Source organism: Gastrolobium bilobum, unplaced genomic scaffold (genome assembly GCF_033153095.1).
Source record: "Gastrolobium bilobum isolate Gb01-03AN ecotype WA unplaced genomic scaffold, APGP_CSIRO_Gbil_v1 utg2926, whole genome shotgun sequence".
Lineage (NCBI taxonomy): Eukaryota > Viridiplantae > Streptophyta > Magnoliopsida > Fabales > Fabaceae > Gastrolobium > Gastrolobium bilobum.
In genome coordinates, this window is record NW_026898807.1 from 496,269 (window position 1) to 524,187 (window position 27,919).

General features: G+C 34.4%; 3 protein-coding genes and 1 non-coding gene across 5 annotated transcripts; 3 read left to right on the forward strand and 1 right to left on the reverse strand.

Annotated features, from left to right (window-relative positions):
* The first annotated feature begins 2,198 nt into the window (after positions 1 to 2,198).
* On the forward strand, positions 2,199 to 6,776 carry LOC133284278 (ASI1-immunoprecipitated protein 3-like). Its single transcript, XM_061481278.1, has 8 exons — positions 2,199 to 2,591; positions 2,650 to 2,712; positions 2,974 to 3,729; positions 3,849 to 3,983; positions 4,506 to 4,589; positions 6,001 to 6,060; positions 6,147 to 6,233; positions 6,326 to 6,776. The coding sequence occupies exons 1-8, from the start codon at positions 2,322 to 2,324 to the stop codon at positions 6,596 to 6,598; spliced, it is 1,728 nt and encodes a 575-aa protein (XP_061337262.1). The 5' UTR covers positions 2,199 to 2,321; the 3' UTR covers positions 6,599 to 6,776.
* Positions 6,777 to 8,789: 2,013 nt separating this feature from the next.
* On the forward strand, positions 8,790 to 11,743 carry LOC133284295 (uncharacterized). The gene is made up of 2 exons (XM_061481295.1): positions 8,790 to 10,325; positions 11,243 to 11,743. The coding sequence occupies exons 1-2, from the start codon at positions 8,790 to 8,792 to the stop codon at positions 11,570 to 11,572; spliced, it is 1,866 nt and encodes a 621-aa protein (XP_061337279.1). The 3' UTR covers positions 11,573 to 11,743.
* A 192-nt stretch (positions 11,744 to 11,935) lies between these two features.
* Positions 11,936 to 12,007, reverse strand: TRNAD-GUC (transfer RNA aspartic acid (anticodon GUC)). The gene has a single exon. It is a non-coding gene; the product is annotated as a tRNA-Asp (tRNA).
* Positions 12,008 to 15,014: 3,007 nt separating this feature from the next.
* LOC133284274 (signal peptide peptidase-like 2) lies at positions 15,015 to 21,521 on the forward strand. Of its 2 annotated transcripts, none has more exons than XM_061481272.1 (14): positions 15,015 to 15,271; positions 15,536 to 15,694; positions 15,793 to 15,904; positions 16,046 to 16,165; positions 16,386 to 16,537; positions 16,641 to 16,823; positions 17,080 to 17,114; positions 18,377 to 18,533; positions 19,597 to 19,650; positions 19,992 to 20,088; positions 20,177 to 20,315; positions 20,633 to 20,703; positions 20,852 to 20,935; positions 21,051 to 21,521. In XM_061481272.1, the coding sequence occupies exons 1-14, from the start codon at positions 15,125 to 15,127 to the stop codon at positions 21,170 to 21,172; spliced, it is 1,632 nt and encodes a 543-aa protein (XP_061337256.1). In that variant the 5' UTR covers positions 15,015 to 15,124; the 3' UTR covers positions 21,173 to 21,521. The 2 variants fall into 2 exon arrangements, with proteins under 2 accessions (XP_061337256.1, XP_061337255.1); XM_061481271.1 differs by having other exon boundaries at positions 19,992 to 20,084; positions 20,173 to 20,315; positions 21,051 to 21,518.
* The last annotated feature ends 6,398 nt before the right edge of the window (positions 21,522 to 27,919 follow it).

A 27,919-nucleotide genomic window follows, 5' to 3' on the forward strand; every position in this document is an offset into this window, starting at 1 on the left:
TATAAATTATATTAAATTGATATTATTATTTTGTTATTAAAAATCAAATCATTTCAGTCAAATAAAAACTAACAACGTAGCATTAACACATTTATTATAAATCATAAACTTTTCATTACTAATAATAAATGTGATATTTTTGAATTTTGAGATTCCAAAAGTTTACGACCAAGTGGGAATCATTTAGAATTTTAAATATTATTTATCTTAAAAAATTTATGGTCATTTCTAATTTAAAATCAATTTCTGTTTTAGTAAATAATTTATTATTATTGATAATAAACTTGACTAATGTCAAAATAGTAATATCGATTCAGTCATTTTATTAAAATTATTTTTATAAGATAAATATTTTTTGACAAAAAAGAAAAATTAAAAATAAACCATAAAATTATAATTGTTGATAATAAATTTAATATTTTTAATATTAATTTTCCATTAAATAAAATAATGATAATAATTCAATGGCCTTTTGACCTTGATGATGTGATTATTAAAATGTATGACCGGAACAATTTCCAGGTCAAATGTATTGCTTGAATAGTGCATAACGACGCGGCTGGTTGGCAGACGTTTCAAGATATGACACCCTTGATGCCGCGTCCACTACAAATTCCGTGAGTGGACATGGACGTGATAGTGGAAGAGCCGCGTCCCTTGCAAAATGAGATCTACAAGGAAGTCTTACATGAAGAATTGCACAAGCGAGCAAAATTATTCTCAGCCAAGTCCTCTATGAGTTTTAAAGAACCATATTGATGCGATGGAAGAACAGTATTGGGACTGAGACCCATTGAAGACTTGTCATTGAGATCCAACTCTATCTCTTGTCCTATAGATAAATCTAGAGCCCAGCAAAACTATTTAAAAAAATAAAAATAAATAAAGAACACAGAATTCAGTTCTTTGCAAGAAGTGAATTTGACTCAATGCTGAATGTCGTTTATCATTCAATTATAAGCTTTAAATCATATTGTTACAAGTAAACTAATCTACACAGATGTTTGTCTTGGCTTCCAATCAGCTTGGAAATATCATAATATTGCAATGATTTTCAAGGTCACACGATATTCAACCATGGTTCAGCTCCTAGAGAGGACTTGGCTGAGAATAATTTTGCTCGCTTCTGCAATTCTTCATAAAGAGACTTCCTTGTAGATCTCATTTTGCAGGGACGCGGCTCTCACAGTATCACGTCCCATGCCCATTGATAGAATTTGTACTAGACGCGGCACCAAGGGTGTCATGTCTTTAAACGTCTGCCAACCAGCCGCGTTATGCACTATTTAGACAATATATTTGACCTGAAAATTGTTCCGGTCATGCATTTTAATAATCACATCACCAAGATCAAAAGGGCTAATTCAATACATTTATGTAAAAAATGAATTTAGAATTGAAAAATAAAATAAAAATGGTGCACAAGTCTCGCGGGTGGAATTAGCGAGAATAATATAATTCCAAACAATTTTCAATTTTTTTATTTCATTATTTATTTCAAGAAGTTCAAATTAAAAATAATTCGATATTTATAATTTTTTATTTTTTTTAATTATCGTATTATCCGTACAAACAAAAATACCTTATTTGGATATTTATAACTTTTTACTTTTTTTAATTTTTTTTCATTATCGTATTTAACCGTACAAAGAAAAATACCTTATTTGTTAAAGTAAATTAGTAATTTTGTTTCTAAATTTTCTTAAAATTTATTTTTTAAAATTTCTTTATTTATATACATGAGTTAATTTTAAAATTTATAAAAATTAGTATTAATTTTATACTTTTACATTTTAATTCTAATTTAATAAAGAAATTGTAAATTTAAAAAGTGTAATGATATTGTAACAACCAAGTTGTGTTACTAGTTACTATCATGTTACTACCAATCAATCCCACCGTTAGATCGCTTACGTTGATCCAACGATTATATTTATTTCCATCTTTGTATGGTTATGATTCTCCATATTTAATACTTTATATTTATTTCCACCTTTGTATGGTTATGATTTCTTATATTTAATGTTTTCACTTTAAATATGAGGAATCATAATTATGCAAAAATAGAAATAAATATAACTGTTAGATCAATATAAGAGATCTAACAGTGAGATTGATGGATACTAATAACACAACTTGCTTCTTAGAATATCTTTAGAGTTTAAGAATTGACTCATTAAAATTACTATTTCGCCTTGTCGGGCGAGTTTTGCACTGAAAATTGTAGCACAAGACTCAGAGAGGGCAATCGTAGTTGAAAATTGAAAGCGTTGTGGGTTTTGTGTTGTGTCTTGTGATTGGGAATCCATCGCCGAGAGAAAATGGTGAATCGGCGCTTCACTCAGGTGGCGACCAGCGACGATGAAGACGAAGCGCCACCTCAACAATCGAAGCAGCTCAAGCGGAAGAGGATGAAGCTTCTAGAGGAGGACGAGGATAACGAGAAAACGGAAATAATAGAGGAACTAGAACCGCCGCAGCCTCCGGAGGACGCTAAACCCATTGGTGATCCCGTTAGGTTTTCTGGAAAAGGAAGAGGAAGGAGGAAGCATTACGAGTCCTTCGAATTCGATGGCAACCAATATACACTTGTAAGTTTTTCAATTCCTTTGAATTTTGAGGAACTTGTTCTGATTCTGGTTTCTGCAGGAGGATCCTGTTCTTCTCGCGCCCGAGGATAAAGAACAAAAGCCATATGTCGCAATTATTAAGGTATTATTCATTTTGCTATCACTTCACTGTATTGTTCGTGATACTTTTGGATTAATTGATATTTGAGCGAAAACATCTTGTTGCGATAATGTTATAGAATTAATAAATTCGATTGGTTTTGCTGGAGGTAGCGAGCGCATAGATAACAGAATCACTCTTCCCCTTATCAAAATACATGTTTTGTTATATAAAGGGTTTTCTCCTCTTTCATTTCCCTTATACTAAATAAATCTCCATCTTCTGATGTTGCTCTGCTATCAGGACATTACGCAGTCTTGTAATGGTAACATGATGGTGATGGGGCAGTGGTTTTATCGTCCCGAAGAAGCTGAAAGAAAAGGTGGTGGAAGCTGGCAATCACGTGATACAAGGGAGCTGTTTTATAGTTTCCATCGTGATGAGGTTCCTGCTGAGTCTGTTATGCACAAGTGTGTGGTGCATTTTGTTCCCATACATAAACAGCTTCCAAATCGTAAGCAACATCCTGGGTTTATTGTACAAAAGGTTTATGATACTATAGAAAGAAAACTGTGGAGGCTGACCGATAAGGACTATGAGGATATTAAACAGCAAGAAATTGATGAGCTTGTTCAGAAAACTCTAAAACGTATGGGTGAACTACTTGACATTGAGCCTGAAGAAGTCCCTGCTGATCAGGAGGACCTAACGAAAAATAAAAGAATCTTAAGGAGAAAGAGCATGCCATCCCTTGATGTCTCAAGGGAGGAGGAAGGAACTCTAAAGAGTGACCAACATCCAAAGCCCGAAACGCCAGGGAGTTGTGTAAATAATGCCTCAGAGTATTATCGCATATTAGTGAATTTCAATGCACTAACTGGAGATACCCGTCGTGACAAATGGTTGGAGAGGTTGCTTCAGCATGTTCAGTATGTATGTAATTCTGATGATAGCATAGAAAAGGACAAGGGATTAGGAAATGTCAATTCTGATGAAGTCAACAAAATCAATAATGGAAGTTCTGAAATAGTGAATGACTGTCAAGACAAGGGTCAGAAGGTATAAAAAACCTGTATTATTATCCATTATCAACTATACATTTTCTCATCTTGTTCTCTCTATTCCTCATTTCCTTAAGGGTGTATGAATTCCATCTGTATTTTTTTTCCACTCTGCAGAGTTCCAAGTCTTTTATCTGGCCAGATGCTGCTGTTTCAGCCATAGTTGCTCTCGAAAAAGCTTCAGATGATGCTCTTTCATCAGATTTTCTGAAGTATAACCAAAAGTTACGGCAATTAGATTTTAATCTCAAGGTCAGAAGCTGGCCTTCTGCATACATAAATGACACGCTTGAAATATTTATTATTAGTGTTTGAGTCATTAAGATAATTTCATATTTCTGCTACATTTTAAGGTAGGACTTTTGAAATTGTAATGGTTTTTTTTCATATTATATATTGAAATGAATGTGTAGGTTGAAAAGCCTGAAACAAAAGTATTATCTTTCTATTCATGATGAAGAAATGATAAGCTAGAAGGTTGGATGATCAAGCTGTTGCAAACTATATAATTTAATATGCAAACAAAATGCACAATATGTATGTTTACGTGCTGTATCTCTTCTGGTCATGCAAAACGAAAGAGAAAAACCGGCTAGCTGTAACAATAATTATATTTGCTCAATTTTTATCTATTTTTTCACCATCACCTCAACCAATGCTCTTGTGATGTATTTGGCTCAAGAAATCAATGCAAATATGTTTGTATATGTTTTTCTGCTGTAATAATGATGAATTAGTTATATTATTCTTTTTTTTTCTTTGTGTTTTTGGCAGAACAATGCACTGCTAGCACGCCGCCTATTGAATGGAGAATTGGAACCTTCAAAAATTTTAAACATGACACCCAATGAATTGAAGGTATGATGGATTTCTTTTTATAACAAAAATTCGATGGAACTTTTAAACTTTCTGTTGAAATGATGAACTTGTTTCATAGATTTTCTTCCACTATTTTTATTTAAACCAAAAGCATCTGGTTTTTGTTTTTATCTCAACCTACTCCAGTAGTCTCCAGCATATTCTGCCCATTTGAGTTATTTCTTTTTCTAAATAAAAAGAAAAGAATATATTTCTGGGTTGAAGTTACTGTGGTATAATCTTCATTTTTCATAATATAGAAGAAGCTGGAACATTCTCTTGCCTAAGGCTCTCTTTTATTTGAGAACAAATAGAGAAATTTCGATCACTTTCTTCGGGGAAAGTGGAAGATTTAAAATCTATTTCCTTATGTCCTTGATCAATTTTGATACCCTTTTCTTTGGATTTTCATGAAGGTATCCTTCTATGGTTAAATAGCTGTAACATTAGCGTAGTGCATAGTATTATTATAACTGATTGTAGATGAACCTTTGGCCTTCTAGAAACCATTCACGTGGAAATTTTAGTCCTTGTTAGTGCTTGTTTTGTTAGGAATAGCTTTTGTATGTGGACTTTACTTATAAAAGGCATAGGGATAGTGAATATACATTAGATAAATTTCTCGGAATTTACTTCTTAAAATGGCTTGTGCTTTTCACGGGTTCTTTAAAAAATGTTGATATTAAAAAAAGCTATTTGTGCCTTTTTTCTTTTATTGAAACAGAAAAAATACAAGACACTTCACAAAGCAACTATGAATTGAAATAGTAGTAACTTCTGTCTTCAATTTTTAAAAGCTGCTTTTGAAAAGATTAAACTGCTTATTGATTGATGGGCCTTTACATCATGTTTACAAAAGGCAAAGGAACAAGAGAGGGGGCCAAGGGAAACAAGGGGGTCCAGCCCATGATAAGATTGCTGAGTTGGCAGCCCCAAAGGAGAATAACAGAATGAAGGTTGTTAAGGAGATAGAAGGGAAGTTGGTTGAGAAGGTGGACAGATGGCAAGCGCTGAATGGTGAGTTAGAATTGGGAGAATGGGAGTCCGAAAACGGTTGAATATAGTGGAGGGAAAGGAGAGGAGGGGAGGATTGTGCAGTCTGAGTAAAGTCTGGTATGGGAAAAGGGAGAACTCTACAAGACGGGTTGTTTCTTGTAGGGGGAGTCTGAGAATAGCAGTCATTTTTATCTTTGTACTGTTGCATTGGCTAGGAGTGGTTGTCAAATTTGGATTATCGAGTCTGTAGAGTTTTAGTGTTCTGGAATTGTAATTCTGTAACTCTAAGGGGCTGTTTTTCCCCATTTCGTGATATAATCCATTTGTTTCCCCAATTTGTGTGTTGATTTTATTTGTGTTACCATCATTGATTGTGTGGTTTCTTGTGGTCATCTACCAAATATATGAACTTAAGGAGGGTTTGACTGCTGAGGAAATAACTAAGAAGGAGCCTGATGAGTCGCAACACATGCAAGTAAATTTTCCCCCACTTTGATTTTATTATATGTTAAGTTGTGTGAAGATATCTGTTGATTTTAGCTTTCCCATCCCTTAAAACAGATGACAGATGCCCGCTGCTCAAGATGCATGGATTGTAAGGTTGGCTTGAGGGAGATTATCCATGCTGGACATGGTGACCGTTACCAGGTTTGCATCTTTTTTACTTTTATCCAGAATTCCAAAACTGTGCCCTGCACTTTTATGGCTTCGTTTGATTGCTTGCTGCTCTACCTTTTTAGCTGGAATGTGTTGCCTGCGGCAATTCCTGGTATGCCTCCCGGGATGAGGTGTCTACGCTGACCATTGATGCATCAGATTCAAAGAGAAGCATAGGCACAGCTCCATGGGCCACTGCAAAATTTGAAGATGTTCAGAAGAAGCTGGTGAGCCCCCGTGAATCTGAAAAGGCAGCTGATAACATCTTTAAGAAAACAAGTGAATCATATATCCCTGTTTTGGACGCCCAGAAATCATTTGGCAAGTCCAGGAAAGATGACAATATTGAGGCTTGACATGCTGATTAAGCAAATGTTCTTGGGTTTGTGTAATGCTTCAAATAAATTACTGATGTTACCTCAGACATCATAAGAGTTATTTACATCATAGCAGTAAATTTCTTTTGACTGCAACTTTGATTTGCTAGGGTAAACTTTTTTTTTATCGTTGATAAACAAAATAAAAAATGAATAAAAGTCCAGCCTTTTTTTTTAAACTTCAACTTATCTATCTCCATCCCAAAGTTTAGGTAGAAATAGAAACTTGGTATAAATCGACATAAATTAAGAATATATATATTTTACATCACTCGAGAACACATTCTCAGAGTGTTCATAGTATTATGAAAGAAAAAAGGGGCTCGCGTACATGGTCCTGTTCTTGAAGGGTGCATTGTAGAAGCCCTGAAGCCTCTGGTTTTTCTTCCCAATAAATCGATAAAGAAAAAACTCAGCCTTTTTGGTGTGAGTTCAAGATTCCGTTGGTTAGATGTGACTCATAGTACATAGTAGTGTTATACCAAGGTTGAATTCAACTGTGCTGGGTTCCGAAGATGTGTTCCCCGGACTGAGATATTAGGCTTCACCGTGACCTAATTTTTCAAGTCCTATTTCAATCCATATCAGGTGATATCTTCCAAATGATACAAATAATCTCATGATTGCTGCAATAGATTATTTTTCATGTGATTATGTCATAATAAAATTATTGGTCTTCACCCTCGAGTACCCATATAACCTAACATGATAATGTTATATTTATTTAGCTAACCGATCATGTGTTTATGCATTTAACTTAATTGCAGCATTCTCCACCACAGTAAAATGCGCCGTGGTCCAACAATTGCAGCAATGAATTATTCTCCTATAATGCTGCTAATTTAATGGATCTTCACCTTTAGGAATCCATCTAACCTAATTCTATTCTATAATCTACCACCGACAGTCAATTGAATTTGGGTTCCCGCCACGCCAAACGAAGCTCATGAAACCATCTTCTGTTTCTTACCATTTTACGCTTATTCTCTACCCCTCCTCCGGTTCTTCCCAAGAAGACCATGACACTTTGACCCAGTCAAAATATCAATTACGAAGGGGCATCACTGTCAACAATTATATTACTTTTTTATATATTTGGTGAAGGATGCGTCGTGGGTACTTGCATAACACAAAATATTTTTGTCAAGAAGATTTAGCAAAGGACAATATCAGTATCACCAACATTTTTAATATCTTATTATCAATCACTAATAATCTTTTTTCAAGTACTTGGAGGGTGGAGCGGGAGTATATCACTATATCTGAGTATGAATTGGACACGCACAATGAGTTGTGTTTAATATCTGATCATCATATGCACAGTCAATTAATTATTCATTTCATGGAATTCCGGTCTTGATATGTCATATATATGACATTTAAATATAATGATTTTTGTTTCAGACGATCACTCTTATAACTGATAACAAAAAATGAGAGAACTCGCAGTTAAACTGTAAGACATCCTTAACTTGCACGATTTTTTATTACCATTGCTTTGGCCTTGGATCACTGGTCCTGGTCCCGCATGCTGAGTGAGACACACATAAATAATAAAAAGAAGAGAAAAGAGAAACACAGCGTATGATGGCGCTTGGAGGACATAGCTTTTTTGAGTGGGGACATGTACACAAGATTATCAGCTAGCTGTCTTTTCTTTCTCCTCATACTCGTGTCGTGTGTGAGAGAGTTCACTGCTTCTCTCTCTTGCGTTCTCTGGTTTTCGTTACTGTTTCTAAGTTCACTTTTGGGCAGCACTTGTCATGCAGTTTTACAGATTCTTCTGTACGGTCCTCTCCTCTCCTTTCCTTTCCTTTGAATTTTTTTTTTTTTTTTTTCATTTTCTACTGTTATGGTTTGGTATCAAGCTCAAGGTGAACTTTATTATTGTCTTTAGGAGCTGAACCATGGTTGAATATCGTGTGACCTTGAAAATCATTGCAATATTATGATATTTCCAAGCTGATTGGAAGCCAAGACAAACATCTCTGTAGATTAGTTTACTTGTAAGTTGTAACAATATGATTTAAAGCTTATAATTGAATGATAAACGGCATTCAACATTGAGTCAAATTCAGTTAAATATCTCTCTTCTTGCAAAGAACTGATTTCCGTGTTCTTTATTTATTTATTTTTTTTAAAATAGTTTTGCAGGGCTCTAGATTTATCTATGGGACAAGAGTTAGAGTTGGATCTCAATGACAAGTCTTCAGTGGTGGGTCTCAGTCCCAATACTGTTCTTCCATCTCATCAATATGGTTTTTTAAAACTCAGAGAGGACTTGGCTGAGAATAATTTTGCTCGCTTCTGCAATTCTTCATGTAAGAGACTTCCTTGTAGATCTCATGTACTGGAAGATAATATAGAAATGAGACGAGGTTCCCTGTATCAGAATTCTGAGGAAATAATAAAGAAAATAGGTACCATGGGTGGAAGGAAAAAAATAGAAATTTCATGTAGGAGTAGTGACGCCTCTTTTTCAAGTAGCATTGTTGATTCTTTATGTGGTTCAGATGATGAAGATTCTGATGAGGTAACTTCAGTAATATCTCAGAATTCAAATTTGAGTTCACCATCTGTTTCTGGTTCTTGGGCTTGTATGGCACACAACACTTCAAATGACTTTATTTCATTTTGCATGAATTCAGATGTTTGGGATAAAAAATCTAGTGATGTTGAAGGGATAGGTTCTATAAATTCATTCACAAAGTCAAAATCTTTGACAAGCCCAGTGAGTTGCATGCTGGAAACTACTGAAGTCAAATTAACTGGGACAAGAAACAGGACTTATCAGAAATCCTTGCTGAATGACTTCTCTAACACAGCAAAGCATTCTGACATTATTTCCGAGTTTATCAATAGAGACATCCAATATTCAGGTCTAACATGTTCACCTGTTCATCTGCACGGTAATCTCAAGTTGAAATATAAACAAGGACTTCCATTTCTTGAGTTCAAGGTAAAGTGCCCTGAAGATGTCTTTGTGGCAAAGACATGGAGAGCAGGTAATGCTTTCAACTGGGTATATACCTTTCACTCCATTGGTAATAATAGAAAGAAGAGCAATTCCGCTGGCTTGGGATCTCATGATTTTGAGAAAGATTCATCAATGGTGGCACAGATGCTGGTTTCCTATCATTTATCTTCAGAATTAGAAGGCGGAATATTTGACAACTCTATGGTGACAGAATTTGTGTTGTATGATCTTTCACACTCAAGAAAAAGTGCTTCACCTAAAATAAAGTCCTTTGTAGGAGTAAAGGGAAAGGAGACCCCGAGTTCAAATTCTTATCCTTGGTTAAGCACAGAATTGCATTCGAACCTTGAAATTGCTGCCATTGTGTTGCAAATTCCGTTTCACATGAGAGAAAGCTTGAAATACAAAAGAGGGGATAGAGTAAATAGTAAAACATATTCCAGACTAAGTGATCTCTCTTCAGCAGTAAAGCATGGTAGAAAAGGCCTTATTGACAGAAAAGTCATGGAACAAGTGAAGGTGGTATTACCAACTGGCAAACATGGTTTGCCAAATGGGGAAAGTAAGGGTCCCTCATCATTACTTGACCGATGGAAACATGGTGGAGGTTGTGACTGTGGTGGCTGGGACATGGCCTGCCCCCTTATTCTTTTAGGCAATCCTAATATTCAACTTGCTGAAGACCACCCTCTTCTGGAGGAATATCAACCACTGGAACTTTTCGTTGAGGTAAAGCTTTAACTTCACATAAATTGTTTCGTGAAGGAAATGAAACACTAGTGAACCGTTGGGATCTACAAGTCTAATATGATTCCGTTAGGGGATGAGGGTCACTATATGAGTTATACCTCTAGCACAGATAAAGACCAAGCTAGAGAGTATTGTCCCAAGTATGAATAATGCCATCAGAATGGGGGGAGTGAGTGTGTGAGTGAAACTTCTAGGCTTGTAAACTAACAAGGTAACGATACATGAGGTCCTTTCTCTTGTCTTAAGGGGGTGTTTATAAGAGGGTGAGGTATCTGCCTGGAGTGGGTTGGTGAGAGGGGGTCAACCCTCCTCGGGGACTGCTAGGGGTGGCTGACACTGCTGTGATAGCAGTGGTGCAGTCTCTGCATCGGAGGTGTCAGCATATGATGCTGGGGGTTACTATTTATGGTACCTGGGGCGATCTCCCACAGGGTTGGTATCCCAAGGTGAGATATTTTAGCGTCTCATCTAAGTCACCTAGGGGACAGGAAGGAAGGAGGGTTGGTAGTGACAAGTCAACAGGGCTAATGTGGAAGAGGTAAGGGGGTTTGGGCCTAAGTCGCTGGACTGCTTAGAAGTGGTCCATCCGAAACAACTAGTTCTCTAATTTAACCTCTTGATACCTTGAGGTGGGTGCATACGCTTTTCACATACACCGCTCAAATTCACAATTGATATAAGATGAAATTCGGATAAAAAAGAAAAAAGACACTGACTCAATGATTGGACAACGAACTAATTCCATGAGACATGCATCTACATAGGATTTTAAATAGCGTTGTGTTTCTAATTGGAGCTTTTTCTGTTTTATTCAGTGTTGTAGTTTTAACATTCATGCTTCATTTATGAGATTGATTGTTTTTTTTCTAGTACTTATCTCGTCTTTTGGTGCATAGGGAGCCAAAGAAAGTACTCCTACCTTGGGCTTGAAGATAGTTGAAGAGGGGGAATACGCAGTTGATTTTCATGCACAATTATCCCCGTTACAAGCTTTCTCAATTTGTGTTGCCATTTTGCATGGCACATTTCCCTTCAACGGTGTAGGACAGGAGAAAAACCAAGAGTTATCTCAATGCAATTCATTGAAAATGCTTATTGAGGAGGAAGTAGAGTTGTTGATCAAATCAGTCACAGCAGAAGGGAAGAAAACAATGTCCAAGATTCAGAAGGGAATTCCTCGGACCTATGTGCTGAACCCACCTTTTTCTCCTATTGCACGTGTATAAAGTGTAGAGTACAAATGAATAGGGGACCTTGGCTTGCTGATAATGGCACTCACATCAATATTAAATAGGAGGTGCCCCATCCCTATGTTATGATTCTGCTTATTTGAAATGGGACTGGGTTATTACTTATTATGTCAAAAGAATATTATTAATTCATGGAGATAAAGTGGAGTGCCTGCTGCTAATGTCAAAATCATTCTTTGTAACACCAAATTGAACGGAATATTGTGCATATTGTAATGGGATTGGTAGAGTGGAAGGGGGAAAAATTGATAGGAAATGGTAAATTAGACTTCCAGTCTTTATATTTTTCCTTTTTGACTGGTGGAGAATCATCACATTTGACAAGATATTAAAATAATTCGCCGTTGCCGGGGATCGAACCCGGGTCACCTGCGTGACAGGCAGGAATACTTACCACTATACTACAACGACCGTGTTGCTATTGGTGTTCAAAATTCATAATGTATTTAGCGATTATATTCAGCTCTGTAACTTTTTTTTTTTCGGTAAACAAGCAGCACTGTAACTTAACGCTATTTTAATATTACGTTTTCAGTATCTCTTTAAGCACTTTAAAAATCAAAGAAATACTAAAGCAACACGTCAGATGTTGTAAAATTTAAGGTATAACTAAACAAATATAGTAAATATGAGTGAGAAAAAAAAGAAGAAAGAATAATATTTCTATTTTATTGTGTTGTATTTTATCAATTTTGTTCACGAACTCTAGTAATAAGCTCTCAACATTATAAATTATAATGGAATAAATAGTAAAGCTTATTTCTCTTAATTGCATAAAATTAATCCATTGAAATTACATAATTTATTCTCATACATTTTTAGAGGTTACACATTTTAATATTATTTCTTATCATATTATTATCAATAGTTTTAATCGCAACTTTATTTTTCACCGCATTTGCTCAAATAAGTCTAGCATTTTAAAGTTTTTGCTCAAATCGGAGAGAGACAAGATTGTTTCCAACATAAATTCATTAACTTCAACCAGTTCAATTCATATGCCCACCAATGTAGACCATAATTTTTTTTACCATAATAATGTTAAGAAGGGAAACATTTTTTCAACTGATTCAAAAGTTAAGTATTTTGCTAAAATAACGTATTTAAATCATATGATACAAAACTTATATAAAAGTCAAAGCAAGCCTATCATATCGTGCATCACACATGAATACATAACAAATATATATTAATTTTTGCATAAGTTGCACATCACCTCATTTACAATTTGAATGCGCACATCCTATACATGTTTTACTGTATTATTTTGATAAAATATTTGACTTTTGAATCAATGAGGAAAAATATTTTCTTTTTCACATTAAATGATAAAAAAGTCCTTGTTCCACAAAAAATATATTTATGCAAAAAGTATCTTAATGCTAATATATTCAATAATTGAATAATAATAACTATATTCCAATCAAGTGAACGAACGTCCATAAATTACACGTGACTAATAATTAATCAACAAAAATTCATAACTGCAAGTAATACTTAGTTGCATAAATTAACTAAAATCATGTAAGCAGTTAATCATTTTCCCATAATAAAAAACCAATGTACCTATTTTAGAAAACTTTCACAATAAAAAGTGGTATTACAAAGGTGATCACTCCGATATGAAACCCAGAAGAATGTATCTCGCCCTCTATTCGGATAACTTATAAAGGGTTCCCTCACAAAGAAGGATATCTCTCTTTATAGAGAGATAAGGTTCATTCTCTACAAGTTTTCTTTCTGTCTTTCTTTAACATAGTGGGAAAGTGTCTATTTTAAATAAAAGAATTGGGGTAACATTATATATTGGATCTGTTCCATCGTAGGTCACGTACCCAACAATTTTGAACACAGAAGCGTACCCGATTATATAAGTTAGTGGATTGGATATGCAGATAAATGCAACTACGAGGGAATCACATTTTTCTAATTTAAGTAGTTGGAAGATATACTTTGGAAATTTTGAAAATTTATTTCTATTTGTCCATTCTAGTTTCATTTCACTCGAGCTCTTCTTAATTTTTTTTTATCACCTTTATATTTTTCTACTCTTTTAGTATATTATTCATTTTTTAAAGCACTCCATATTATTTTGGGTTCGCTTTTTTTACCGTCAATGTAGATAACTTATCTACAGTGAGTCTAAAACAACGTCATTTTGAGGTGAAAATCAAAATATTTTTGTAATTATAATTTATTTCAGGGTTATAATAGTCTTTTTCATTATAATTTTTTAATTTTTAAATCCAAAACGATGTTGTTTTAGGGATGAATGTATATAACTTATCTGCATTCACTTTAGAAATATTAAATCCTATTATTTTAGTGTGGAATTTGGAAGGTATAATAACTTTTACCAATTTTTTATTTATTTGAAACGAGGGAACAAAGAGTTGCGGAATCGTACTAGTTCGTAATAACGTATTTATTATTTTCTCGTTTTAAAAAATTTCATAATATTTATGTAAAATTAAATTAAATATAAAATATATGTTTTAAAAAAATATATTGTTTAAATTATAAATTGTGTGTGAGACATTACTTTTACCATTATATTTATATAAATGTATTTGATGTTTATTATATTTAAGAGATAAAATTATTTTTAACATGCACATGTAAATATGTGGGATTTATGTAAGAGTATATGAAAAGAAAAGAAAAAAAAGTTTCACATACATTTATATATATATATATATATATATATATATATATATATATATATATATATAAAGAAATTATTATCTCATTTAAAAATGATATAACTATCTCGTGTATGTTAAAAATTGTGCTATTATTTTTAAAAAATAAAATAAGTGGTAGGCTCTATCACATCATGAATTTATGATAGCAGATAATTATCTCCAACAACATGAGAAAATTCAATCCCATATATAAAATAAATTATTTTCTATGAGACACATTAAATCTTATATAAATACTTTAGTCAAATAGGTGAATGACGCGTCTTCTGAATCTCACAACAGCAGTCTTTTTTTTTAATCATAGTTTTATTTTATTGTTTTATGCTATTTTCGTGTCAATTCTCTAATAATGCATTTTTTTAAAAATATAGCTTAATTATCTACTAGAGGTGAGTTAGTGAGTAGGTCTAGGATTTTCATAAGCTTTGAGCTTTTGAATTGATTATTAGAGTAATTATGAGTGGATTATGAGAGTAATTAAGAGTACGGGGTAAGTTAAAGGATAACAATTTTAACCCCTTCCAAAAATAATATAATAACAATCGAACCAAAATTATTCTCTTTTCACTGTTTAACTATCAACTGAATGACCACCGATTCGTAAATAATATGCATCTATATGGTCACCAGTTCACTTCAATTACCATTATTATTATTATTAAAGTAACATGCTTTTATGTGTTTATTATTATTTTAAAATGGAACAAAATCGAAAGTTGATTACCCCAAGACGCATCAGCCAAAGGTCCTTCTATTTCTCTCTCTATCTTTGTTTCAGCTGAGAGTTGGTAATGGATTCATAAATCTTGTTCAGAGTGCATCCATGGCTTCGGAGAAGATTAGCTTGATGGTTGTATTTTGTGTTGTAATTCTGCTTCTCCGTGATGCTCCTTCTGTGATAGCCGGAGACACAGTTCTCGACGACGATTCAACTCCCAAGAAGCCCGGTTGCGAGAACCAGTTCGTTCTGGTATATCTACTCTACAAAGTTTACTTCTTTTTCTCCTTCTTTTGATGGGTTTCATGTCTTTTCCTCACAGTAAAAGCATGGTCATGGAGCATCAAAATACTATTTTTTTTTCTACTTTCCAATTTTGGTAGCTCAGGGTGTGTGGCATCGAATGATAGTGTCTAACTTGTACAATTAGACATTTGGGATCAAAGTTTAGTTTCCGATTAATTGTAAGTCTTAATTTCAAGTGGTGATTATTTTATGGAAAAACTTTATTATCAGGTAAAAGTGCAAACTTGGGTCAATGGGGTAGAGGATGCTGAATTTGTTGGTGTGGGTGCCCGATTTGGCAGAGCCATTGTATCTAAAGAGAAAAATGCTCGGCATACACGCCTTATTCTTTCAGATCCTCGAGATTGTTGCAGTCCGCCAAAGAATAAGGTTATTTCTTCTTATTTAAGATGTTATAGTGTACTTTGGTCATCACTGTAGCAAAGTAGTAAATTTTTGTTCTTCGACTGTGTTATATGAACTGTTAGATTGTGGGAGATGTTATCATGGTGGATCGAGGCAACTGCAGATTCACAAAAAAGGCAAATACTGCACAAAATGCTAATGCTTCAGCTATCCTCATCATAAATAACCAAAAAGGTAAAAGTTCCTTTATCTTTTGGCCCTGTTTTTGGGGGAGCAGCATGCTGGAGTTGCTAGGCAATTATGTTGAGTGGGTCACATCTAATACGTACACTTTTATTCCTCTTTTCATGTCAAATTTGTTTTTGTTGTTTGCAGAACTTTACAAGATGGTTTGCGAACCTGATGAAACTGATTTAAACATACACATACCTGCTGTCATGCTCCCACTAGATGCAGGTACAAGGCTGGAAAAAATGCTGATGAGTAATTCAACTGGTGAGCTTCCTTTGAACTTTCATAATTATCTGATGTCTCTTGCCCAGTTTGTGAATTTGCAATAGTTTGTATTTAATACTATTAGCCAAGTGATGGTCACAACATCTTTACTGCTTATGTGCAAATTCTTTAATTATACTGTAGCTACTCTCTTTTCCCCCTCTTCCAGGGGTGTGTTAGATGGATTCCCACTACTAATTTTATTTTTTCGTTTTTGCAGTGTCTGTGCAACTATACTCACCACTTCGACCAACTGTTGACATAGCAGAAGTATTTCTTTGGCTGATGGCAGTTCTTACCATATTGTGTGCGTCATATTGGTCAGCGTGGGGGGCCCGAGAAGCAGCTATTGAACAGGATAAGCTATTTAAGGTTAGTTTTTTCAACTCTTTAAAATTTCCTCTGGCAGGATTCTTATTTGCTCTCTTAATATGTTGTTGATCCTAGTACTTACTGTCAAACCTTATTTTTATAGGATGCTTCAGATGAAGTCCCAAACACTAAAGATGCAGGTGTTAGTGGAGTTGTAAATATGAACGCGAAAGCTGCAGTCCTTTTTGTTGTAGTTGCTTCATGTTTCCTGTTTATGCTTTACAAGCTGATGTCGTCGTTGTTCATTGAGGTTTTGGTTGTTCTCTTCTGTATTGGTGGGGCAGAGGTATTAACTTCCACTATTAACTTCCACTAAATCAGTCTAAATTTCTAAATGTACCCACTTACGTGGGGAAAAAAAGACCTATTTGCACATTATATCTATGCAGAAAAAGGTAACAGAATAGTATATATCACATTGTATGAGTGCACTTTATGAAAACTGTTAGTTGCCATTTCTGGATTCATATTCTGTGTCTCTCCTGCTTTTTCCATGTTAACCTCCGCCAAGGCATCTCTAACCAATGTTTCTTGTTCTGCAGGGCTTGCAAACTTGCTTGGTTGCTCTTTTGTCAAGGTGTGATATATCATCTTTGATGGATATATTACTTTCTGGAAGTTATGAAATTTTTGTCTTATCATCCATCTAGTAAGATTGCCATTGATTAATTTTGGAAGCAAATCCTGTTTGATTATTTGAGAAGCTTGGATTGGATCCCACGGAGAGTTTACATACATTGTATGACAAAATAATAATCATGCCGGTTTTATTACATGATGGGATTGGTGCCTTAAAATTCACAAATGCAATTATATAAACCTGATCTTTCTTGCACAATCAGAAGTTGTTCTCCATGTAGATAAATTAGCAACTTGACCTTCTACTTTGGACATAATTAGATAAGTGAAACTTGTGGTTGGGTTAACAGAAACTATGAGCTGTATAATCAGTGGTAGTAAGGAAAATATGTGCTTCTTTTGAACATATTCTACATCAGACTGTAGATAAGTGAAACTTGTGAGTGGTTTGACTGAAACAATGAGCTGTATAGTCAGTGGTAGTTGGGAAAACAGCTAAGGCTACGCTTTTATTTCCTACTTTTATTGACTTTTAGGTGGAGGCCCTGGGATTTTGTACTTTTCTTCAATAATTTTAAGATGGTTTTACCAAGAAAAACCAATGATGTAAGCTTTATAAAGTCTGTCACTCTGTCTCTTTATTCTCCTGAAAATATCATGAAAAGAAAAGAAAGTTTAATATTGTAGATATTTTTCTGGTGATGTGAGGTCAAATGGATATATATATATATATATATATATATATATAAGGCAGAGGAGAATGTCCTCCTACACAGGTGACTAAATGACTGACCAAACGGGTTTTTTAGTCGTGACCTGCATTCTTAGTATTTTAGGCCTCATTGAACTTATTTTGATCTTTCATTAATTTTATGAGAATGGGGTATAATATTAAATATGTGAAGTATAACGAGGGATTGCTGTATGTCTGAATTGCATGAGATGTTGATGATCTTATTGCTTTTTGATCCCTACAAATAGTATATAAATGTTCAAACGTTGAAATGGTATAAGATCAGGATGCTGTAATACCTTGTTGTACTCTTGAAAATCATATCCTACGGTACCCAGTCTCTTGTTTCCTTACATTGGGGAGAACATTTTTCGAGCCTGAAAGTTGAGGGTGATGTGCTCTAGAATGTTTTAGTTTACACCCTTTCATCCTTTTATATTCTTTTTTATTGAAGATGTCCATATGTTCGTCCATGATGTTAGGTTTGTTCAACTAGTAGAAGAAACTTACTTTGCTTTCATGTGCAGGTGGTTCAAGCATGCTGGCGAGTCATACATTAAAGTACCTTTCTTAGGAGCTATCTCATACCTGACTTTGGCTGTTTCTCCATTCTGTATAACATTTGCCGTTCTCTGGGCAGTTTTTCGCAATGAATCATTTGCCTGGATTGGTCAAGATGTTCTTGTAAGGATAAAATTTTCTCTTTAGTCTTAAATGTTTTTTTTCTCCTCTTCAAACATATCAAGTAGAGACTCAAGGTCTAAAGGAAGTTTATCTTTTTCTTTCTTTGCTACTTTTTGAAGGAGAGGGTACATTTCTTATAATTTAGTTGTGCTTTATATGTATTAATTATAAAATGTGTCGTGGTATCTATGTGTCACTACATAGTACATACTAAAAGGGAATTTGGTCACCTGCCAGAATGTGTGCTTGTGGTGAAGACTATGTTCCTTTTGGTGTTGGGAATTCAAGTGTGAGTGATAAAAGTCCCACATTGGAAAGGAATGGGCTAAGCATAGAAAATATAAGTGAAAGGACCCATAAACTCAATGCCTTAAGGTTTTGGGTTAAGATATGGTATTGTACTCCATGTTGTGGGTTTGTCGCTTAGGCCCATTTGATGTGTGGATGGTTGGGCTCCCCCTGGCCATTGCTCAACGGTGGTATCAGAGCCATGGTTGATTGGCCTGGGTTATCGAGTATTTGGAGATGGTTTTGTAGGCCTGTGAAAACCTATGTTGTGGACCAAGAGACTCACACACTCTTGGTTGGTAACCCTTTTAATATTAGAAGAAGCTTCCGCTTGAGGGGGAGATGACAATTGCAAGACTCACACTTGAAGGAGAGATTGTTGGGAATTCAAGTGTGAGTGATGAAAGTCCCACATTTGAAAGGAATGGGCTAAGCATAGAACATATAAGTGAAAAGAACCATAAATCCAATGCCTTAAGGTTTTGAGTTAAGATATAGTGTAGGACCCCATGTTGTGAGTTTGTCGCTTAGGCCCATTTGATGTGTGGATGGTAGTCTCCCTTAATTGGGCTTTTTCCCCTGGCCGCTGCTCAACATTTGGAACCTTCTTCCTGAATGTAACTATGGCATAATATTTCTTTGCAGAATTGTACTATGGATAATAAACTTTGCAATTACTAGATATATAATATGAAAATTCTGTTTAGTTTTTATGCTTATCAGGAGAAGCTATTAGTCAGTGTTCATTTAATTATCATTTGTCTTTTTCTAACAGGGAATTGCACTGATAATCACGGTTCTACAGATTGTACATGTACCTAATCTCAAGGTAGTTATTTGAGCTTACATAATCAATGTGCTGGCTTTATGTCGAACATGTTAAAAATATTCTTGAGTTCTGTTACTTCTTAGTATTTTGATATTTACTTACTATTTTGACAATTTTTTTATACATCTCTAATACTGAAAACTGAACCAGCAACATGTTTAACTTCTTGTGTATCTGGTGCTGTTGCATAGCTTCTATTTATCACTCCTGATTGTCGGTGAATCCTCACATCTGTAATTTGTCATATTAGAGTTTGTGTTCATATATTTATATTATATGAAATTTTTCTTTATGAAAAATAAGATACCTGCGATATATGATTTGATTGTTTCACGAATTAGGTTGGTACAGTTCTTCTCAGTTGTGCCTTCGTGTATGACCTCTTTTGGGTGTTTGTATCGAAGAAGTTTTTCAAGGAAAGCGTGATGATTGTGGTTAGTCTTTTACTTCATCCTAATTCATGACAATCACTAACACCCTATGTAATTACTAATTTAATTTTGCTTACATTTCTTGCTATAGGTAGCCCGAGGTGATAAAAGTGGAGAAGATGGTATTCCAATGTTACTGAAGTTCCCGCGCATTTATGATCCATGGGGTGGTTACAGCATTATAGGTTTCGGTGACATCCTTTTACCAGGAATGCTGGTGGCATTCTCACTCAGGTTTTATCTCCTCCCTCTTTTTCCCATTTTGTCCCTTCCATGATTTAAGTATGTCTCCCCAAAGTCCCAAACTCAATATTCAATTTTAATAACTGCGTTTTATGCTTTGAGAATAATAACCTGAGAAAGGTAGGAGAGTGAAGGAATTTTGAGTTCTTGAAACAGCATTTTCCTAGTCCTTCTTCCAGTAAATGGATCATTGTAAACTGCCATTCTGAAATCAAATGGAAGAGCAAGGCTGTTTGTTGCAGTATACTTTCCATAGCAAGTTTTCAATTGATGAAAAAAGCTATTTTGATCAATGGTTGTGCTTGCAGGTACGATTGGCTGGCAAATAAGAACCTTGCAAGTGGATACTTCTTGTGGGCAATGTTTGCATATGGCTTTGGTGAGAATCAACTAGCAATCACCTTGTCTGTTTTTTGATTTTGATAACTCTGTTTTTCAAACAATGAAAACAATTTATTTCATAACAAAAAAAATAAGCATTATTGACTTTGTTACATGATGATTGATTGAGCTACATATTATGTTAGGTCTTCTTATTACCTACGTGGCACTAAACTTGATGGATGGGCACGGCCAACCAGCACTACTATACATCGTTCCATTTACCCTTGGTAGATTTTTATGGAAAAAAAAGAATTTATAATCATTTTTTATCAAGAAGAAAAAACTGCTGAAGAGCTCAGTGGTTATATAGTTAGGTGCTGATGGTTTCAAGTATGAATGCAGGGACCTTTCTGACATTGGGGCTGAAGCGAGGAGATCTGAAGGTTTTGTGGACAAGAGGAGAACCACAAAGACCCTGCCCACATATCAGACTCCAACACAGTGAAGAATTAAACTCTGAATGAATACTGTAACTTGGACCTGTTTTGATATGATATGATATGATATATTGGGTGTATGTAATGCATGGCTGGCTGATCTTCCGGAACTCAAAGGGCTTAACACCAGAGTTGAGTTGTATGAAACTAATCAGGGGCAGACTTATATAGAAATAGTCTATATTTAATGTAGAGTTTGTTTAGAAAATTCTACATGATAGAAATCTCTAATGTCCTTCTCCTATTATGATATGAGCAGCCTGGTTTACTCTCACTGTCATACTACCCATGATTGTCTATACTGCAATTGTAATTCATCTGTTGTGCTCTTGGATTATATCATTACAAAGAATGAAAAACACAAAAATAATTGTCTTGAGTTGATGGTTTTTCTTTGCCAAAGCTGCTTTTGGAAGGTAGCTTCTATTTTTTATGTTTTGAAATTTCTTTCTTGGGAAAAAAGCGTTTTTGATTTTATTGGACATAATTTTGTATTATTTTAAGTGAAATGATCATGCTTTGGTATATATTTATTTGTATTTTACGTTTTCTCTCTTCCATAATATTCTCTCTTTCTCTCTCTCCTCTTAATTTAGTATTGGAAAAGTATTTCTCTTGAAATAAATTTTTTATAATTCCAAAATGATGTTTTAGGGTTTGAGAAAAAAAAAATACTACAAATTTTATTTTTTTCTTATATATATATTTTTAAAATGCTTATTTTCTTTTTAATTTTAAAATGACGTTTTTTAAGTTGGAGAAATATCAAATTCATGCTATATCCTTCTAATGATTTTTTTAACAATTTTTTAAAGAAAAATATTAAGTATTTTATGGTTTTAAAGACATGATATATTTAATTTTTTTAATTTAATACTTATTATTTGAAGTAATTAAAAGAATGCAAGAAGATTTGTTATGAGAATTTATTAATATACCATTAATCTATTTTTATCTTGTATATTTAAATTAAGGAAAAAATATTTTTCCTTTTGAAAAAAGTAGAATTGCGTCATTTTAATTTTTAAGTGAGAAAAAGATACAATTTAATATTTTTTATTCAAAATTTAAATTTAAAAGAAAATCATCCCCTTTCTGTCCCATAATTGTTATTGTTTGTGTCTTTCTCTCACTTAAAATGACATAATTCTATGTCTTTTGAAAGGATAAATATTAAACTTTTAAATTAAATAAGTTATATTGAAAATAATATAATTAAAAAAATTATTGAAATCATTTTTTTTAAATTGTTTAAAAATAATCAAACCCAAACATTTAACTGAAAAGCTGCTTCATCATTTTAAAACTTGCAGTTGGCACGTGGCGGGTCAAAGGGAAGGTTGGGGGCTGAGGGGTGCATGTTAGTTCAGTAGTGGTATATGAGTGTGAGCTGTCACGCACAACACAACTGGCTAGTCTTTTCACTGTGTTGGTGCTCTGTTTTAGTAGGCCCACATAATTACTAGTGACACACGAAAAGAATAAATTAAGGCCTCATCTTTTTAATTCATGATTCACCATGGAAATGATTATACAACTTAATTATAATTTTGATTAAAATAATTAATTTTACATTATCTCATAATCAAAATGTAAAACAAATGTGAAGATCCAAAAGCATTCAGAATCTATAAAATGAAAGCACTACCTCATTGTGCTTTTAAGAAGAGCTTACGAATTAAAAAGGGTTAATTCAAGTTATGAATGTTTAATTTTATTTAAGTAAAGTCTTGAATTTGAGTTCTTGTGAATGCAAAAAAAATTATTTGGGAGAGTTAATCTCACTATGATATGGATGTTTTAGGTTCTAACAAAATTATTTCCCGTAAAAAATATTTATGATTTATATAAAAAAAAAAGCTTACAATGGCATGCCACAAGCTTTAGAACTCTAGGATGGTATTTATATATAATTTATCAATAAATCTTCATTTACAAGAAAAAAAAAATTAAACCTTTTACTCGGGCTTTTTAAATTGTACTAGTTGAGTTTTCGTTGAATTGATAACAAGCTATGATTCTAAAGAAAGCATCCCATGAACAATTTGTTTTGACTAGTTTTTCGGCTAAACAGAATATTCACTTAGCATTAATTTAGTTCTTTAAATATTTTATTACCAAGTAAGTTTTTTAATAATTAAAAATAGCATCAAAATAATCTTTATTTTAATATACAGTAGGTGAACGCAAAAAAAAAAATTGATTTCGTTTTTAATTTTCAAATATTTTATTTTATATCAAAAAGGAATAAACAGGTATTTTAATATTCTGTGTTGTCTTGCTCCATTATGACGATATTCAATTAATTTATAGTATCTTTGATAATTTGGATATCCTAAGCCACCAAACTAATAGTAACGTTTGATGATTTATACTCTTAATATAGATTTTTTTACTATAAAATCTAGCACAATATTCTTTTAGTTAAATTTAAATAATGCTTTTGTCTCCCAGATGTTTTTATCATATCTTGTAGAGGTGAAACTAATTATTATTATTTTGGACAAGATACCAGTATTAACTGTCAATCTTAGTCCTTTTTGGTTATGTTTTTTCCCTTTATAAATGATAAATAGTAATTATGAAAAAAATAAAATCATTTCAGTAAGTCTCATAAGCAAGATTATAATTAATTAATATAGGTTTTCTAACAAATATTAATGCTAAAAATTTAACAAAACTAGATTATTAATAGAATTTCGTGAAATCGATTTTTGATTTTCGTATGAAATACTTATTTGGGTGTTTCTGTGACTACGTAAGGTGTTGAACTCTTTGACCAAAGGAGGTTTTTTGATATTATAATGTATTACTAATTTAGTATTGGATTTTTGATATTTATTAATGACTCGTCGTTTCATGCCACAGGATTTAGCGGCACTGAGTGACGCGACCCTCCGGTGCACTCACTGAATGTCGCGACTTTTTTGGGAAACTCACACAGGTTTACCTAGTGACAATATTTTATTACTCTAGGCAATTTCATTACTGTAAAATTTCGGAAGATTATAACTTTTGTTTTGGAATCTAAATCAAATGATTTTTTTTGACTTCGTATAACTTTTTGAGATCTACGCAATGACATCTCATTTGACATATTTTATCTCACAAATATACAATGAGGTGTTTCTTTGGCTTTTTGACCTATTTGATTCTAAAATTAAAATGTTTGACCTATCTAAGCTTATGGTCAGACTATTTGCCATCCTAATGCATGGCAACGCGGTGTGTCAGCAACCGTTTTGGGAGGCGGCAGGAAAATCAACGTTTTTAAAAACGTCATCACATATAACGTTTTCAGTTTGCAGAGAAAACGTCAGTTGAAGTACCGTTTCAGTTGAGAGGAAAACGGCAGAGAAGCAGACGTGTTCCTGATTACTTTAACACGGCAGACCTGCAAACGTTTTGCAGTAGGCCGAAATGACCCTTCATATTGGAAACGGTGATGAACCAGCCGCGTCCCTGGAATTTGTCAGACGAAGTGACAATGCAACTGGAAAACGGCAGGTGCAGTGACGTGTTTCTGTTCAACTGCAGTTGGCAGGCCAAAGTGACAAGCCACTGAAAACGCGACCTTCAGTGACGCGTTCAGTCACTGCAAAACGTTCCATCCGGTTTCACCTTAAAACGCTACCTGCTCCACCATTTTGCAAAGGAGTTAAACTCTTATAGAAGCACAAACCACACGGTTATTTTGCCTCAGTCATATTTTTGGAGCTGTCTTCTCTCTGTCGGTCGGTACAAGCTGGTGTTAGGTGCATCCTTCCTCCCCATCACTTGAAGTTCATCCTCCAACCAAATCAAGTAAGTAGCTGCATGTATATTTTATTTATTGAACTTTTACGTAGAAGTCAAAATTTTCAGTTTGCCATCTTCTATATTTGGTCCATTTTTATGAAATATATTCATAAGCCATTTTATGGACCCTCGTGACATTGTTAATTTTTCAAAATGATTTATTAAGTTTGGGTTCAGAGGAAGTAGGTCTTGAATGTTATTTTAATAATACGACATTGGTTGCATATGATAGTAGAGGTCATACCTATGTTCATTAATTGTTGCTTCCATTCCACATTTTTGAAACGTTGATTGAAGTTACTTGCAACATGTCTAAGGCAAAAAACATGGTATGCCTTTGGGGGCTGCCAATCGAGATGTGGGTTTCCAACTGCCGATAATATACTTCGATGTCGATCCGAGATTAGGCAGATACCAGTTTTATGCGTGACATACAAACGTATACAAGCCAAAAAGTATTCCTATGCTTCCTTTGTCTCGCCTTCTACAATTGCAAAAGCCAATGGTAAAACCTCATCATTTCCATCCTGCGTTGTGGCAATCAACAACGTACCTTTATACTTCCCGTATAAGTGTGTGCCATCGACCTGAATAATAGGTTTACAAAAGTTGAACGCAGTACGACACTGCCTGAAAGTCCGAAAAACCCTGTCGAAAACTCGGTAACCATTAACAACCCGATGATCTATCACATGCTCATTTGTTTGGATATGATAAACAGAACCCTCTGAAAAACGTAACATATAATCAAACCATCTAGGAAAATTAGCATAAGATTCATCCCAGTCCCCGTAAATCTGCGCCATGGCTTTTTGTTTAGCCTTCCATGCCTTCTTGTAAGATATAGTAAACCCAAAATTGTTTCGGATTCTTTCTTGGATCAACCCAACTGATACATGGGGTTCTTCCTTCACCATATCTGCCAAAAAATTACATACATAACTTTACTTAACAAACCAATGCACATATGCGTAAAGAAAGATACATCTTACAGAAATAAAATCTCTCACCTAGGATAGTTGAAGCAATAAATGCTGCATCAAGTTGTCTGTGATCTTGGGACAGATTACTGCTGACATAATTATGAGGTCCCTCCCATCTAGTCACCACCCATATAGCAGCATTTTTCGGTTTCATTGCTCTCATTCTCCACAGACAACCCTGATCCTGGCTCCTGCACCTCATTACTAGCTTAAGAGTTGTACTCTCAACAACAACAGCTTCTTTGTTACTTTTCATGCAATAAGACTTCACTGCTATTTGCATTGCTTCCTTAGATTCAAATTCTTGTTTAACAAACAACTCATCCCCAATGGTCCATTTATCAGTATTGACCCCCTCATTATATTCTCGATCCTCATTAGGAAAATCATAATTAATGTATGAGAAATGTGAAATACCACTCCAAAACGGATTCGAGCTACCATCACCTACACAACATAGATCAAAATGAACACTTTATTGAACACAATAAACCTTAACTAATTCACCAATATTGGGAAATGTTGCATGTGTTCGCTAACCTTGAACCATGTTATGAAACCCTTCAAAACCGGTTGATGAAAATGGCTGACTATTGTTTCCAAGTATCGTCGGGATTGTGGATGACAATCCTTGAGTGGTGTTTTCGACTATCATCGGGGTTGTGGAAGGATTACAATCATCATCATCATCGCTATTTGACTGATCGTCATCAGGCTCAGCAGCCAGACACACATCCTCGTCTTCTTCTTCTTCATAATTGTCGTTAAGGTCCCATATTGGAACCTCTTCATCTTCAAATAAATCATTGTTGTACGTTGCGGGAGGTGCAGAAGATGACGCATTCCGGCATGAGATTTCTGCATTTGCTGTTACATTCAGATCAAGTGACCGAATTGGTATTGCCAATTCCTCGACATTTTCAACATCCACGTATAGCTCAACAAACTTTCTTGCATTGCTCTGATCAGAACTTATTTCTGATTGTTCCACAAAGATATCTAATATAATATCGACTGCATCATCATCCGTAATTGATATTGCTGTATATTCATTATTGCCAGCAAGAGCTCTCACAGTCACATCAGAAATAAATTGATTCCCATGTAACTCCAATTTTTGATGAATGTTTGTCTTTAACTGCTCAAAGCTAGTACCACGTGTAATTCGCATTGTTCTTTTTTCACCTTCAAAAGTTACACCACGACGACCCATTACCTTTCTACCATTATAGTAGACAAGTGCACGAACCGTTTGTAAATTTGAACTCATTTTTTTATTTTTTACAATTTGGTAAACAAAATTTGTAAAATGGGATGAAATAAAATAATGACACGGATAAAACAAATTAACGAACAAAAAACACGATGTAAAATTATAAGAAGAAGAGTAAGATTCTCTGAAAATAAAAAAAATTCAACATGTTATGACACTAAACCACATGACAACACTCCAACCAATTTTATGTGAGAGAGGAACACAAGGGAGAGGAACACAAGGAAGAAGAGCACAAGGGAGAGAAGCACAAGTGACATTAACTAAACAATACGAGTATATATATAGCTACAGAAAAGCCATAAATTTTACAAAAATAAAGTACGGTTGCGAAATGTGCCTTGTCTTGTGTGGAAAAGGAATCTGATTACAAACACGTTATGTCAGGTACCAATTTCAGATATCCGTAGAAGGGCTTGTCCTCTTTACAAAACGCTGGGTGAGCTATAGTTTACTGAAAGTGGTGCACTGACTGACGCGTTCAGGTGTCAGTGGAGAGACTTGTCCTACTTGGAACACGCTGGGCAAGCTACCGCTTACTATAAATGGTGCAATGACTACCGCGTTCAGATGTGAGGGGACGGCCTTGTCTTGTTTAGAAAACGGTGTTGTGCCTACCGTTTTAAGAGTCGTCTTCAAGAGTCTCGTTTTCTTGTTGTCAAATCCAATAGAAACGGCACCTGCTGTGACGTTTTCAGAAGGAAAAAAGCACAAAAATTT